The sequence below is a fragment of the Protomyctophum parallelum genome (genome assembly GCF_964188405.1).
Source record: "Protomyctophum parallelum genome assembly, chromosome: 2".
NCBI lineage: Eukaryota > Metazoa > Chordata > Actinopteri > Myctophiformes > Myctophidae > Protomyctophum > Protomyctophum parallelum.
In genome coordinates, this window is record NC_139699.1 from 29,466,963 (window position 1) to 29,483,839 (window position 16,877).

The 16,877-nt window shown below is 42.2% G+C and overlaps 1 protein-coding gene across 1 annotated transcript in view; it reads right to left on the reverse strand.

The window, feature by feature from the left end:
- The window catches only part of ly75 (lymphocyte antigen 75), a 31,033-nt gene extending 14,519 nt beyond the window's left edge, over positions 1 to 16,514 (reverse strand). The window contains exons 1-14 of the mRNA XM_083789959.1: positions 16,089 to 16,514; positions 14,994 to 15,374; positions 13,998 to 14,168; positions 12,799 to 12,957; positions 11,910 to 12,032; positions 9,566 to 9,706; positions 8,269 to 8,472; positions 3,848 to 4,005; positions 2,335 to 2,436; positions 2,010 to 2,098; positions 1,282 to 1,451; positions 950 to 1,149; positions 556 to 698; positions 227 to 305 (exon numbers count right to left, since the gene is read on the reverse strand). Of these exons, the coding sequence (XP_083646085.1) occupies positions 227 to 305; positions 556 to 698; positions 950 to 1,149; positions 1,282 to 1,451; positions 2,010 to 2,098; positions 2,335 to 2,436; positions 3,848 to 4,005; positions 8,269 to 8,472; positions 9,566 to 9,706; positions 11,910 to 12,032; positions 12,799 to 12,957; positions 13,998 to 14,168; positions 14,994 to 15,374; positions 16,089 to 16,176 (2,208 nt within the window). The 5' untranslated portion in view covers positions 16,177 to 16,514. The remainder of the gene's footprint in view (positions 1 to 226; positions 306 to 555; positions 699 to 949; positions 1,150 to 1,281; positions 1,452 to 2,009; positions 2,099 to 2,334; positions 2,437 to 3,847; positions 4,006 to 8,268; positions 8,473 to 9,565; positions 9,707 to 11,909; positions 12,033 to 12,798; positions 12,958 to 13,997; positions 14,169 to 14,993; positions 15,375 to 16,088) is intronic.
- Between the last annotated feature and the right edge of the window lie 363 nt (positions 16,515 to 16,877).

The following is a 16,877-nucleotide window of genomic DNA, read 5'->3' on the forward strand; positions in this document are numbered from 1 at the left end:
CCACCCCTAGCTGAACTGGTTGAACTGAATCATTGTTCAGTTAAACCAGGTCTTCATGCATTAAATCAAAATAGTTCAACTTGTCTCCAATCGAGGAACGGCTCACAGGTCTTCAGGCAAACGCTGTGGCATTCACATAAAAAATAAAAAAAAACTTGAAGGGTTCAATGAGGACTTGAAGTAGCACAGAGCTAAAAAGGTGTGCGTTTCTTCGTCTTGTACTCACTGGTCTGCCATCACTCCAAGCCCAGGAGCGGTCTGCAGGGTTCCTCCTGTTTAGTCCCACCCAGAAGAAACGGTCATTGCTGTAGAAACAACACGAGAAAATCACTATCATTTTAGTGACAGCTCTATCTCCACATTGTAATCTACAAAAAACTGTGAAGTAATACCTTGCCAAATTTCTATATGCACAATACCATGTGGGAAAACTGTTCACAGAGGCTGTGTACAGTTTTAGCAAGCAAACAGCCAACTCTTTAGCAAGCCAACAGCCGCAAACTGTAATAGTTATTTTGCAAGAGGAGCCAATGGTTTTCTTGACCGTGTGTGTACCTAATGGTGTCTCTTATGACATAGTTCAGCGCTCTCATCTCCTCCTCCTTTGTGAAGCTGGGCAGGTCTGCCCCTAAAGCCTGGCAGAACCTCTCCGCTTCTTCCCAGGAGCGCTTCCGACTCAGTCTCTCCTCATGGAAGACCTAACATGCATCAAAAAGCATCGCAAGGAAATCCATGAAAACCCTCATAGTGGCACTATGGGCCCTATTTTCGTCTTATCCTGAAACTTTTTTGGAAAACTATTTTGAAAAACATTTAAAAAAAGTTCAACTAGCCAATCTACATCGACATTGAGCTTGAAGATCGGCTATTTGAACTGTTCCAAAATGTTTTTCACAATAGTAAAAAAAAAAAGACAAAGACATACACATACACACACACACACACACACCTTGTAGCAGTATTTGATGTTAGGTCTGGATATCCATCCATCAGGGCACTCTGTGGTGGGGTCAGGCTCTGGTTCTAGGGGTGGTGGAGGAGCGATGTCTATTTTACAAATGGTGCCAGCTTTGAACAGGCTGCAATTCTTCACCTCCCACATGCCCAGGGGTTTGGCTGTGGACATCACCACACAGCCCCCGTGATGACCTAAAATGTACAATAAATAATTACAGTCTGCTACGATTCCCATCTATTTCCAGCAATCACGTACCTCATACTGCAGAATACTGTAGGTGCAGTTCAGTTATTTTAGGCACTAATGGTGGAGTGGATACTAACTTGGTTCAAACCATCCCCAGTGGGTGTACTCCACTTGGCCGTCGGTGCCGTCCTGGCTCACCCACTGGAACTCCCCTGTGTTTTTAATGTCCTGGAGGCCGATCCAGAAATACTGCGTCTCCGTCCCAATGTGATCCAAGAGTAGACGGCTGATAAAAGCCTGCTCGAACCTGGCAAGAACAAGGAAACACTTACGTTTACAACTTGGGCATTTACTGTAGCTGACGCTCCAGAGACACTGAAGTGCAAGACTGGATTAGCAGAGCAAAGGTCCTTTCAGACGGGGAGCGAGTGACGCAGGCGTCGTCACCAGGTCTGCTCATGAGGGGCGCGAGACACGTAGCGTGAAAAACAAAAAGCTCACCACAATCCAGGTCTAGTCGCCCGCGGGTGTGTGCACAAAACAAGCACGCACCCGTGAAAATACGCTTGCGTAATCGCCCCTCAACAACTCTGCGCGTCCAAAATAAACGCACGCCTCTCACTGAAAATGAATTACTAGGCGCGTCAGTCGCTCCCTGCCTGAACAGGCCTTAAGTATGAACTGCAGTCAATCAACAACAAGGTCACATAAGTATACTTTACTTATGTGAGTGAGTAGAAAATGCAAACAACTATAGAAAACAAAAATGGCAAATTAATTGGACAATACAAAAAAATCAATACAAAAAATTAATACGTAAGTGAACAACATGTCAGTGTTGTGTAACCATTTATCAAACATCTACCCGTTTCTTATGGTGATGTTACAGTGTTCTTTGTAGGACACTTCCTTGGGGTTAAGTTGGTAGCATGAATTGCCATGTCTTCTCCAGTCCTGAAATAAGGAAACAGAAAGAAGAAATCAAGAGACTGGAACGGAATCTTGGATTCTGAGCGATCAAATCTAGACAAATATTGTGGGTTTCCCTTGTCAATTGTAGTTGGCAGTAGGCCTTGTCACATATGTATTAAATTATGAAATTGTTAATCTCTGTTAATTATTTACAATATTTCATGTTGGTGAAAGAAAACATAAATGTAATATCAGGTCAGGTGGATGATGACGCTCACCCCCACAGATGGGCAACCCGTCACTGACTCCCTGACCTCGCCTTTCTTCTGACACAGGAAAGGTAGTTCCAGAGTGCAATTCCCTGTCCTCCAACCATGAGCCTTGGGACAGCACAATCAACAGACAAACTCATGATGCAGAAATATAAACAGAATTTGGGTTGCACGCACGCACGCGCACACGAACACGCACACGCACACGCACACGCACACGCAAACACTAGGGATGTGCGCAACAAATTATTTCACTGAGGGTTAAATGTTTTGTAACCAAGTAAAAAAATGAAAGGTCAGAAAATAGCCAATACAGAGTACATCTCAATCTACTGTAAAAGGCAAAACATGATCTAAATTATTGTGACGCTTAATATAATATAAAACTAACCACAAAACAAATGTTACACTACAGAAAAGTAGTGACTTTTGCAGGCATGTTTTATGGTTATTCTAGATAAATCAATGTATGTAAAGAAATCCAGTTGATTCACCTAAATGGTTTAATTTCAGATTTCAACAAAATGGTTGGTTAGCTTTACTGAATGACAAGTATGTAAGTATTTTTTCCCTTAACCACTTTACTTTACAATAGAATTCTGAATGCTGCAGTTCTGCCTTAACCAATTTAAACATTATTTTATACTTTGGCTATTCAGGTTAAAGTAAGTCAGGGAAATAAGATTCCTTGAAACAATGGACCTGATTCACAACACTGGTCGTAAATAACGTGCAAATATATAGAAATAACGTGTATATATGTGTGTGTGTGTGTGTGTGTGTGTGTGTGTGTGTGTGTGTGTGTGTGTGTGTGTGTGTTTTGACAAATGTTGGGCACGAGGTTTCGGACAATTTATTGATTCAGCATGAAGACTAACATTAAAGGAGAATTCCATGCTAGAACGAAGGCTTTCTTACATTTATTTGTAGTTTTTACGTCCCCACGAAAAAGTGCATTATTGGCTATTTCCCCTACCATAAGCCCTCAATGGGGGTTGGGTTTTTGTGCTAATTTGCTTATTTCCATAAAAATAAGTAGTAAAGTGTGCCGCTTGGGATATTATTTACATTATGAAGAGAGGATATATACAATTATTTTTTTGAGCGATGGAAATAAGCGAATTAGCACAACACCCAATAGCCCCATTCAATTCAATGCAATTCATTGAGGGCTTATGGTAGGGGAAATAGCCAATAATGCACTTTTGCACAAAATAACACATAAATAAAAAGTAAGAAAGCCTTCTAGCATGGAATTCTGGTAAGTCAGCCTCAGAGATGACTTGAGAGAGCAGACCGCCCACAAAATGAACAGACGGAAAAACACTCATGAATCCGACACCTAACGTAGGAATTGTCGGAAACACTGTTACGATGAAAATATGATGGTAAATTGGCTTGTGTATCGGGCCCAATGTCTTTTCACAGGATAAAAGCACATTCTGAAATACAATTATTATGATAATAAATAACTACCGTAGGCTAGCACTAACTAGGGCAGCACATCCCTAATACACACCTGTCCAGAGTAGAAGACACAGCTGGGATCCTGAGTGGGTTGAAGGGGTTGGTTTTGGCCCCAGTAGGTGAAGGTGACCGGTGCCTGGTCCACCCATTTGAAGACAGTGGAGTTCATGTCTGTTCCTTGTAAACCGATCCACACATCCAGTGGGCCATCTGATTGGACACAACACACATGAGCAGTTGATTTTAAAATATGTTTTTTTATGTAATCGTACATCTCACTATGAAACCAGGTCCATTTTCACGCATGCACTGTAAGTGAAAGGGAACGCGAGCAGTGACGTCTCAATTTATGAGTTAACAGTCATTTAACAGCTGCTTTTATCCAGAGTGACTTACAAAGTTCAAGATTAAGACTAAGTAAGTAGCATGAACCCTAGTCAGCAAACAGCAGGGAAAGTGGTCAGTAAATAGAAAACCAACAAGTGCTAAAAGGTTACTAGGATACGGAGCAAACATCAAACCTATCCACCAGGGGTCTTCAACAGGACCCCTAGGGGGTCCTCAGAGTTACTACAGGGGGTCCGCCAAATCCGTGTAGCTTGTAGATGGGCTATTTTCGGAGAGTCGGTGTAGAGGGAAAAAGAGCAGACCAAGTACAGAGCCCACGATCAAGTTGACTAAATACTCAAAGCTGGACATAGTTGGGCCTAGCTCCCCTCAAAAAAGCAACAATTCCACGGCTTGAGAGCCAGGAGAGAAGAGTTGTCCAATCTGGTGCACTGTCCACTTTATTGTCAGCCAATAGGTGTCCTGCCCGACACCAGGGTCTAAATGTCTTAATGCACGAGCAGGGAGCCCACCAACAAACAACGTTGATGTGATATTGTCAGTGTTGGGGAAGTTACTTTTAAAAAGTAAGGAATTATAGTTATCGTTACTTATCTAAAAAAGTAATTTGTTACTTTACTTTACCTGTAAATTATGAAAGTAACTACTTTACTTTACTTTACTTTACTTTACTTTTCGCACAGTAAGAGAAAACACAACTCCCTCCTAACATTATGAAATGTAGTGGAACAATAAAACATGTTCAGGAATTTTGACAGGCATCTTTATTGTATAGCCTCAACTTGCCTTCAAAACAATTAACAAATGGTGCTGTCAGTGCAATATGAAGAAAATAAATAAAATCAAATAAAATGAGTACACTCTTCTTACACCGTAAAGTTATAAATAAAAATAAATAAGCACATTGAGATGCTTTTCACATTTTCAGTAAGGCTGCTGATTTGCAAATAATGCACAAGAGGTATTTAACAAAAATAACACAAATGGCTTAAGCCTTACACAATACTCCAAAACAAAAAGACACTCCAGCAGAAGGCACTAGTGGTGGTATAATGTATTCTCTCTCTCTCTCTCTCTCTGAGTCTGTACCCATCTCCAAATCTCCTCTCCTCTCCATCTGTTAATTTCTTCCTTCCTAGCTCTCAAACCAATGGTTGAATCTCATGAGGAGAAGCCTCTCAAACTTTTGATCTGATAGCCTGTTCCTCTTTGGAGATAAAATCAGGCTACCCAGGCTAAAGAGTCTTTCTACTGGGGCACTGGATGGAGTGGCTGCATTATATCTAAGAGATATTTTCTTTATCAAAGGAAATTTGTTAAGAGTGTCAATCCCTGTCGCTCCTGATTTGAGGTAATCAGCTACTTCAATTTCAGCAGGGGAAGAGATGTCCTCATCATCTGAAAGGGAAAAGAAGTCACCCTCTTTGGCAGCCCCAGTGCTCTGCTCTGGTGTTGGTTGGTTGGTTGGTTCCTGCTCCTGTTTTCGGCATTCTGAGATAAGCCTTGCCTTCGCCTGGTCTTTCCTCTCCCTGTCATGCAACCAGCGGAGCTTAAACTTTGGCAGTGTCACCGCAGCCAGGACAGCATCTTCACTCTCAAGAACAGTTGTGAATCTTGTCTTGATTGCCTGAAATGATATGTACGTATATATAACAAGAGTCAAGACAAAAACAAAACATTATTCAGTTATTTAGTATTTATTATAATTTGTACATAATGAGCATAGCTTTTTTTTAAGGGGGAAAAGGAAAATGCATTATACATTTACATGCATAGTTCCATAATTAATTTTATTTCAGGGCCACAAAATGTGTAGGTCCGTCTAACCTACATTTACACTTTAGAGCTAAAATGCTTTGCAGATTTATTGTCTCACACATCCACATGTAGGCTGTCTGTCACACAGCCTACCCAAGTGAGTGCATTTATAAAATGAAATTGGCAATCACAGTTCTCACCTCCACAACTGCATCTGGTAGGCCAACAAGGATTTGCAGTCCATTCTTCATTTCCAGAGTCCTGGACATCACCGTTTCCAGTGTGGGTAGGAGTGTGCCATAATAGCAGTTTTCTTCTCCCTGAAGAATGTCCAGTGCGTTGCAAAGTGGCTTCATGACGGTACAGTACTCTTTGAGAAATAGATGTTCCTTTTCATTGATAGATTTCAGCTGTAGTCTGGAGGAGAGGGTGTTCAAATCCACCAGCGGTATCCCAGAGATTCGAGCCAGGGCATCGTAAAACGAATTCCACCTGGTTGTGCAAGGTACCAGCAGCTTCTTTGCAACGATGTCCTCCAGGAGCTCTGAGGCCACTGTTGATCGGCTGGTCTTGTTCCACAACCCAGCACACTTTGCGGTAGCACTTCTGTAGACTGCTTTTGTTGCAGGTGTTGACTGCAACCACTTATCCATATCATTGCACGAAATGAGGTTTAATGTGTGTGATGCACATCTCAGATGTGGGGGTAAAGCAATCACATCATCCACTTCAGCATCATCAGCACCATTCAGCAGTATATCTCCAATGTCTATAAAGGTCACCTCATCATCATCCTCTGCATCATCTTCATCCTCCTCATCACGTGGTCTGTACATTTTAAAGGCCTTGACAAAATTGGATCCATTATCCGTAACAGTTGCTGTAATTTTCTGTGATATGCCATGAGATGAGTGAATATCATCAAGTGCAGTTGCAATACTGTCATAAGTATGCCGACCTCTGAACCTTCTGCATGCCAGGGCTGCTTTCCCACGTTGCATGGTCTCAGGATTGATCCAATGTGCAGTTACACCAAGGAAGCTTTTGTTATTTGCAGTCCATATATCTGCAGTGGTCGAGAGATATTCTAATTTATCAAATGTATTTTTGAGCTCATCTTCCATTTTAGAATATTCACTGTCCAGGTATTTTGAAAATGTTTTTCTGCACATTGGCCCTGCTTTCACTGGTATGTTGCTGACCAGTGCTCTGAAAGAAACAGACTCCACGGTTGAGAGGGGAAGCATTTCCTCAACAACATACCTTGCAATCATCTTGTCAAGATGACTCTTGGTGACATGCTTCTGCTGTGGCGAGTTAAAATCAATCTTTGTCTGTTTTTGAACTTTTGGTGGTGTTGGTCCATCAGATTCTTCTTCTATGGGTATGGGCCTGGCCACAACTTCCACAAGTCTCGTAGCCTCATGGACTGTATTGAGGTGTTTTAGGAGGTTTGCGTTGCTTTTTTTGGCTGAGGACAATGTTTTATGTCCGCCACACAATTTACATTTCACCTCAATGTTTTTGTCGTCCTTGGGTCGCAAGTACTCAAAATAGTGTTTAAATTTCCAACTCCCAAAGCAACCGATCTCGCTGTCATGATCCGCATTTGCCATTTCAGCGTGTGGTACTGTATTATGATTTTCGTTCTACCGGCGATTTCTGTCTGTGTATAGTATCTATGTATGTGTTACAAGGGTTCGTGTGTCTGTGAATAAATCTGTTACTGTTTACAAAACTCAGTAAGCCCGCCCACCCTGTAGACTGTCTCTGATTGGCTTACCCTGAAATCTGTCCCTACGTTAGCCAATCAATGACCTCTTCTGCGACGTGCTTTTATCAAGTTAGGGTGTAAGCCATGTGGGCCGACTCAGGCTAGTATGAGAGGCAGCACAAACGAAACTGTCAACACAGAGAGCGCTCTCTAGTCTCTGCACTGCACAGCACTGCACTGCAGCAGCACAGAGACGCATGATGTATGATAGACTCACGGAACTGCGAGACTTTTCACTGATCACATAAGTTGACATAACGCCATAACGCGGGTAACGCTCGCACAATAACTATAAGGCCGTTATGGAATGGGGAAATGTAAAGCGTTAGGTTACAAGTTACTGCAAATAGTAATTACGTTATGTAACGTAACGCATGTAAGGGCGTTAGTCACAACACTGGATATTGTTATACAGTAATTAAAGGGTTAGTTCAGATTCTTGGACTTAAAGCGCAGCGGCAGCACAAAAACATAGTTCCATCTGACAGAGGGGTCAAAGTTGAACGAAAGTTGCTCTATATGGTAGAAACATGCTCTAAAATGCTGATTAGCTAAAATATTGTTTTATTCATTGAAAGATTGTATAGCTTCACCTGCATGGAATTTAGTACTGATCATCTCCTTGGTATCAAAGGAGTGTAAACTGGCCAGAGAGGCTCCGTCTCCTCCCTCCACAGATCCACAACTTGACTGAGCATCCATAAACCCCTGGGGTGCATCCTTCACCAACTTGTAGCACCAGCCGTTCCATGGGATCCAGTCCTTGTCACACACTGTTTCCTTGTAAAGGGAAGTATCTAAACACAGGGGGGGGGGAGAGAGAGAGAGAGAGAGAGACTTGTTTACAATAGGGTCCACCATGTTCAAATCGTCATAACATTTAGAGACATACAAATATACACTTCCATATAGCCAAAAACAGGAAATCATCATAAAAAGGGGGGAAAACAAATATAGTGAGGGGGGATTTCGATTTTACGGGGGCCAGTTTCGAATTGCAGCCGTGGTGCCTATTGAGAGCGGTTTTGAAGGAGTCAAGGGCAGAGAGAGAGAGAGAGAGAGAGAGAGAGAGAGAGAGAAAGGGGTTGTTGCTTAAATAATAAAATAAGAGGAATATAAATCTAGCTTGAAATCGCCACTAATTATGTCATTGGCAGGTACAACTATACACAGCCTGCCTACATTAGCCTGGTTAATAAACCAGACTAATATCGCACGGACCGCGGGATATAGTCTGGGGAGGCTCAGCTTGGATTTCATTTCCAGGGAAACATTTTCTCTTTGACGCAATTGGTCAGAGCTACTGTCAGTCAAAGGTCTCAAGCATTGAAGGTCACTGTACCAAAGCCCGCCCATATTGCATACCGTGTCCCGATTGGCCACCCACATTCTCTGGTGTAGGAAATGGGCGTACAATTGAGCCTCTCCAGACCGAAATCCGCCGGCAGGCAATTTATTTTTGCCAACGGCTGATTCGGTCTGGTTTATTAACCAGGCTATACCTAAATCATACCGCTAATGCAGAGAGAGCAGATTAGCAGAGAACCAATATACTGTATGGATACTTGAAAAAGGGTTGAGTGTTCCTTTACACTGGTTTTGAAGAGAGGATGGATGGTAAAATAACAAGATGAAGATTTTGGTTGTATTATTAAAGGGATTGTGACATAAAAAATGTTTTTGTATTTTTTCTTAATTGTTTTAGGTTTTCTGAGCTCAATTGCACCCTCACAATCTGTGAACATTCAGTACTGTGGTCTGGGATCAAACAAGTGCTCTGATTTGAAAATGAATGTCATGAAACATTTAACTTGCCAACCCATTAACCACTTAAAGCCCCAGCATCCGTATTCTGGGGAAAGAATAGTAGTTAAAAGGAAGTCAAAGTACCAGTTGTTGCTGTACGGGAGGCATTGACGCTTTTCTTGCAGATGTATGGCAGCCGTTTGTCACACGCTTCAGTCTCATATCGCTGTCTAGAGTTCAGTACGCCACAGTCTGATTCAACAAACACGGACGAGGATGGCATTCCTGTCCAACATGAAGCACACACACACACACACACACACACACACACACACACACTGAATGAGTTTGATTAATTATTTTATTGCCATCTACGAATATAATCGTAACCCCCCCCCCCCCCTCCCCCAGGGACATTAATATAGTTCTGAACTTTAGTTTTTATAGTGGGCTTGCTAGTTCAGTTTAGTTTTTATTTGAAAAGAAATTGAAGCGATGAAATAATTAACTTTTAGGAAGATCTACAAGCTCACAGTGTGTCAAGCACTATTCATGATACATTGAAGTATATAGGGCTGAGTAGACAACCAAATAATTATATATTTTTTAAAGTGAAATATGTGGTTGTCTCCACAAAAAAAGCTCAGATCAGCACTAATCTGGATGGCTAAAGTAGAGTTAGGGACAGTGTGGCTACACTGCAGTCTTAAACAGCTCACCATATTACAATAGTTAGCGTGATTCATAAAGCGTTCCATTCAGTGTCCCTAATGTGTTAGTGTGCCCAAACAAGCTCAATACTACACTGTGTCCAATCAATGGCCAGTCACAATGACCTTGTTTACAACACTGGCCTCATTGTTTCTCTGACTGACAGTGAGTCACACAGTTTACAGTACTGCACCAACAGCAGCTGAGCTCTAAAATTAGCATTGCACGATTCATTGGGAAATGTTTGTCCTGCAAATCATTAGAATTATTCACATTAACAATTTGTAAACATTTGTCAAGCTTTGAAAGGAATGTTTTGCTGAAATATAATGGCAAAAAACAATTAACAATGCTAATCCCATTTGTATGGCCATCTAGCAATCTAGGAATATACAGGCCCAGGCCGTAGCGTAACGGTCTGGGCACCGGACTGGTGATCCAGTCGCTGTGTGCCGCGGGTTCGACTCCCGAACCCGACACGGCCTTTACCGCATGTCATCCCCCCATCTCTCTCCCGTTTCCTGTCAGCCTACTATCTGTCCCTTAAAAAATCAATAAAAGGCGTAAGCCGCAAAAAAATATCTTAAAAAAAAAAAAATCTAGGAATATACAGACAAACCCAATCATAGCACACGCCACTATGCGCATGACAACATGAAACAGAACAAACGCAGCAAACCACTCTGCAAAACCAGAAAATGCCTGGTGATGCAAGTGAAGGCAAAGTGACTCAAGTGGGGTGTGAAAGTTAGAAAGTAGTTGATTGTGTTGATTGATGTATCACAAATATACAGATTAACGTAAAACATGAATATCTTACTAACCAACATTGTTGTTGTGAGGCACAACTTGATTCATATTTAGCAATATTCTGCTGACAAATTTGATTAATGACACCTTTTCCAATTTAATCATTATGCCAATTGATTCCTCCCCACACACATTTCTGTGTCACTGCTGTTGCATCTTACTGACTGACCTACCAGTGAGGAGTCCCCACCAGGAGGACATATAGAGCCTTCGTCCTACTCCTCACGGCCAACACTCCCAGCCCCAGCCCGTATGTACAGTAACAGTTATCCCATTTTTATCCCACGATTTTTGTAACCCATTTTTCACCCCTGTGTCAATGATCCTGGGCTCTACACACCCTCCACCAACCTAGTCCCCCATATATATGGGGGACAAGGGGAGAGCAACGGACTTGAACTCATGCTTCCTTCATGCCTGATTGTCCAAGTTGCTCCTTTACACCTGACAGGGGGGAGTTTCCCTGGTTGGACGTAGCGCGTGGAAGGAACACGTTTTTCCAACCAGTTCCTTTCCCCTCCATCAGGAGCCCCGGCTGGCCAGGGGGAGGCAGTTTAGTGACCAGGATTACTGCATGTTTATTGTTAGGGTACCTACCCTAGGGGACACGGGGAGAACATGCAAACTCCACACAGTGCAGATAAGTATTAAAAATCACACCCGTGTGAAGTGAGGGGCGCTAATATATTAAAGTCTAACTCATGTTGATTAGGTGATGTAATGGTGATATAAAACAAACGGTGCAAACACAAACAGGAAACGCCATTAACAATAAAAAGACAATATACGTAATGATAATGCACATTATGACGTAAATGGTCCCTTAATTGTCAATGGCGTTTTAACAAACATTGAACTAAAGACTGGCGCCCCTCAGATTAACAAAGAAAGATGATGAAATAAGATGAAGACATACAGTATGTGTTAGCGTCACAAAACTTCAGCGTCACAAAACATATGCTCTCACCTGATTCCCATCGCAGGAAAGACAGGGGAGAGCCGTCTGACCACTGCCAACCCTGAGCGGTGTCCAACTGGTGAAGACCGATCCACATCCTCTCTGGCATTGTTCTGGCAAGACCTCCCACTACTGCAAAAGACAAACATCAAAATATGCCAGTTGCATAATGGTATGTGACAAGTAGAGCGAGACTAGATGAGAACAATGGAAGGCTTTTTCGGTCGAGCAAGTATAAGAAAGGGTGTAAATTGAACTTAGTTTTTCTTTGGCAACTGATGATGAGTAGAACAAGTTAAAAGCTTCAGCCTTCGTCAGTATTTGATCATATTTGCATAAGATGTGTGTACACACCCTGCGGTGCAGCTCAAAGAGTTCTCTACAGAATTAGCGGAAGAGGAACAGAGAAATACTGACGGCCTTCACAATAAATAATGTTCAAAATACTGCTGTGAAATCCCTTTATACAAAAGTCATTATCATAATTAGTTCTTGTAAAACTTTATTCAATTAATCATCCTGTGTCTGGGAGACAATTACAGAGCAAAGACTAAAGTGAATTTGTGTCATCATGTTCAAAAACAGGCAACAAACAATGGTGCTATTTTAGTATGCACAGTGTGTACAACTGTACGTGATTGTTTGTACAACTTTTGTCATCTTTGACATGCTTCTAATATTATTAATATCTACCGGGAAAGCATCTGTGTAATTTATTTATTTCGTGTTGGCTATTCAAAAATAGCAGATCTGTTATTTTTTTACATTTTTGAAAAATCTGTAAGTGTGTAGGATCGGCCTCATGTCTTACTGGGTAAAAACAAAACAAAAAAATAGCATAAGCACACCAAGGTTTTACTGTCATTTCACACAGGATTGTAAAGGAGAACAGTCTTACAGATGGAGGATAGGTCTTCAGGGCCAGAGAGAGTGAGCAGGTCAGCCCCTTGACTGCGACATGAGTGCAAAGCCTCTTTCCAAGTCACTGCTGCACTGGGAACAAACTCGTAGCATGATTCTCCCTCGGCTGGCATAAACAGAGTCTGGCACCCATCCTCTGTGAAGGAGACAGACAGAAAGTACAATGGTAGTTTAGTTATTGCATGCATGTGCTACAGTATGTACTGTATTATGGTCTCCCACGGTTCAGCCTACATTGTAAAAGAAAAAGGGTATTTATTGGAGTAGTTTATAGTTTATACTGTAGTAGTTTATTTATGGGACCAGTATTTATTTATGTCAATTATTACACTTTTTAACACCGAGTGATTTGTTGGTGCACAATGGTGTCAGGGGGTTCATGTCATTGTAATGACAGCTGATGGGAACTGACTAACCATTTCCTGTTATTAGATGAGATTTACAGTAGTGTGGCCTGTCCAGGCCTGACATGTGTCCTTGGGGGTTGCACTCCGTCCTTTGTCTCTCCTTTGACTCTGTCCATCAAAGCCCTAAATGACAAGCTAGCCAATCCTCCATACCGGTGCTTGTACAGTATGTTAGTGTGTTTTAACTGAACATCATGACTGTCATCTTTGTAATGATCATTTTGTGTTCCTCTTACTGAGCACTATTCTATAGTGTGTCATTCAATTGGCAGTATGCACTACTGTATGTTGTTAGCCTGGAACTCTTGGACAGTGATTCATGGGCTCGAACCAGGCTACTATATTGTCATATCTTTAACAGCAGGATCAGGATGTCAGATGATCTTTATGTATTGTATTGTCTCATATGATCTCGTTATAACCTCGTTAAAGATCAGATCAGGATTTCAGTGTATTCCTGGCTATAAGTCCATTTCAAAAATCACAAGTCACATGGCCTTACCGAGCCAAGAGCCTATCTCCTGATTCTGCAGCTCACGGCAGCTTAATTTACAAGTACACCCCCTGGATGTGACGCCAAATACTGTATGTCACTGGGACCCATAATCCAACCCTTTGCTGCCGTGCCAAGATGGGAGGCATTTGGTCCCAATTTTATAGTCTTTGGTATGACCCGGCCCGGGGATAAAACCCTGACCTGCTAATCTCAGAGTAGAGTCCTGGCATTTCTGGCTCATATCTGATTGAAAGAAAACAAAATACAACATGCCAGGTTTTAGACAGTGGCCCCATTTTCTTTCAGTGTCATCATCCGTGGTAGCACACCAGGACAATCCAGGGGAATCGTCATCAGGGAGGCAGTGATGATGCCAGGTGCCATTGTAGAGGAACGGAAACTCACAGGGGGCTCCAGCAGAGTTCCCATTTGTTGTGTGAACAACTAGGAGGAAAGAGAGGACAGAAGTGCATGAAGCGAAATCATTCATCCATTTTAGTTTAGTTTTGTATTTTTATTTATAGGACCTACTGTCCTATAAATAAAAATACAAAACAAAACTGACAAGAAATGGGGAGAGAGAGAGAGAGATAGGGAGTGACACGCAGCAAAGGTCGCCGGAATCTTGATTCGAACCCGTGACATGCAGATGCCTGGAATGCTACGCCAGCGGTCCGGGCCTAGCCATTTTAGTTCTGCATGATTTGGGGGATTATTTGCCGATATCTCATTTGGCTGACCAGTTGAAGTTAGTGCAGTTTTGAATCTTGAAATTATGCCAATTACTAGGCATATACAGTATTTGATGGGTAATCTGTAACATCCCACATTTCATGTAGAATCAAAAACATACTACCAAGCAAGCTATACTAAACACAAACAATATTCTTCTTGCTATGCAAAACCAGTTTGTTAAAAGGGCATACGGAGACAATAGCAAGACATGGGTGTTGAGGAAACAAAAATGCAGGCTTAACTGAATTCAGCTTTAAAAAAATAATATTTGAATATCACTCTCAATTTTTGCGGCATTAGAGCTATGGACCATCCTCATTATTATCAATAATGGGTTCCATGAAACTTTTATCCAAGTGCTCATAGCTCTGAAAAGTGCACCATCCAGCAGGGAACATAGTCAGGTGACAGGCTTTAGTTTTAACTGAGACACACTTTGAATACACTATCCTCAAAACAGAAAGATAGGTTTCAGGTTATACATTTGCAGCATTCCCCTTTAATCCATCTCTCCTGAAACGTGCAAACACTCACCACGGTACGGCTGCTGACATATGCTGTCCTGGGTTCCATCTCTTGTCCAGGTGTCGCCTGGGTCACGCTTGGCAAGTACTCTGCCAGTGCCAACGGTTAGGCCCATCTGGTAAACGGTGTGAACAGTGCCATCTCGGCAACGCCACCACAACATGCTGTTCAGCCCTTTGGTGCCACAGTCCAACAGAGACAAGGCCTTGGACTGTACCTCCAACCCCAGGCAAAGAGATGTGTTTACGTGGAAAAGCCGATGACCGGATCCCCACTTCCACCACTGAGACCCATTGCTGTTGTCACAGGACTCAAGACCCACACTGGTTGAGTCCTTTGCCACCAAACACTTGTCTGTTTCTTTGTGCCGGATGGTAAAAGCATCTATGTCTGTGAGAACAGAAAGAAAGCCATGACTGATGATGGCCCATCATCCCAAATGAGGCAGGCAGTGAGAATGGTAGCATAGTGTATGAACAAGCTGAACAAGACAACATTCTAATAAGGAATGAATGATCATATGAATATTTGAGGGGAGGGGGGTGCCTGATGCCAGCCAGAATGATTGCAGCTAAAATGTGTGTTAACTTATCGCAAAGGAAATAAAACACAACCACTGAAAATGTTGATGCTCGACATAAAATATAAGCGAGAGAAAGATACAGATGAGACAAGAGAGGAAGAGAGACAGATAGACAGAGAGAGACAGGATGAGGGGGCGGTAGAGAGCATGGTAGAGAGTAGAGACTAGTATAGCAGGACGCTACGCACGCACGCGTCGTGCTAAAAGTTAGCCCGCACTGAAAAGAGAAACTACAATAAGCAACATGAAATGAAAATGTAATTGTAATGTAATTATTGTCCTATGTAGCTGCTATTAGGCTACATTGTGAAATGGCAGCAGAGTCTTGTAGTTCAACATGTCTTCACTTGTGTAGTCTTGTTGTTTACATTGTTCCCGCAGTGGTATTGACCGCTTCCAACTTATCGTTATCGTTATGTTGGCCATATATGAATCAAACCTAGTCCGGGTCGAAAGGCATACATTACTGACTGTCTGATAATATAACATAAACTAAATAAAATCCATTGGACAAAACTCACCAGAAGTTCCAGCCAGCGCACACGTTCCTAAAATAATTCCAGTCTCCCACACAATGAAGAAACAAAGACAAAGAGTTGTTTTGGACATGTTCGACGTGTTCAAGACAGCAAAAGTGTCTTTTTCGAGTGTGGGACCTGATGTGTTTCTCCACACATATCCCGATTCCGGACCAGAAAATAAACCCCGAAAATGATCACCTTGCGCAGCTGCCTCTCTCTCTCTGTCCACCCAACCCAACTGTCAGTGGAGTATTCGACCTCCTGACTGTCTAGTCTGCGTCTCTGCGACGGCTGGCGGTCAACACTGAAGCGTTCCGTGACCGTGACATCATGATCATGGATGGTGACATAGCTTCCTTGGTGTGATGACATGACAGATCCCGGTTTATTGTTGTTGGACCTGGGTCCTGGCCCTGGCCTGCCCTGGACTTAGTGTGGACTACTACAGGCACACAAACGCGTGGTGGTTTGGTTTCCGTAAATCAAATCGAGAAATTTGGTTAATTAATTTGGACTTTTGGGCTATTTGGAAGCGTGACCCAGTCACCTCACACAACCCCTACTGCAATGTGTTGCAGCTGCTGCACCCCACCCATAGAAATGTCAACACAATTGTAGGAGCATCCTACTTTTACTTTGCTATTAATTAATATTGATGTACTAAAATGGTACCATGCATAATATTATCACAAGCACTAATGTGATAATACCAATTATATGAAGATAGGTTGAAAATAGTGAAGTGCTCAGTGAATTTTCTTTAAAAATCACTAAAAATGTTTAAATAAT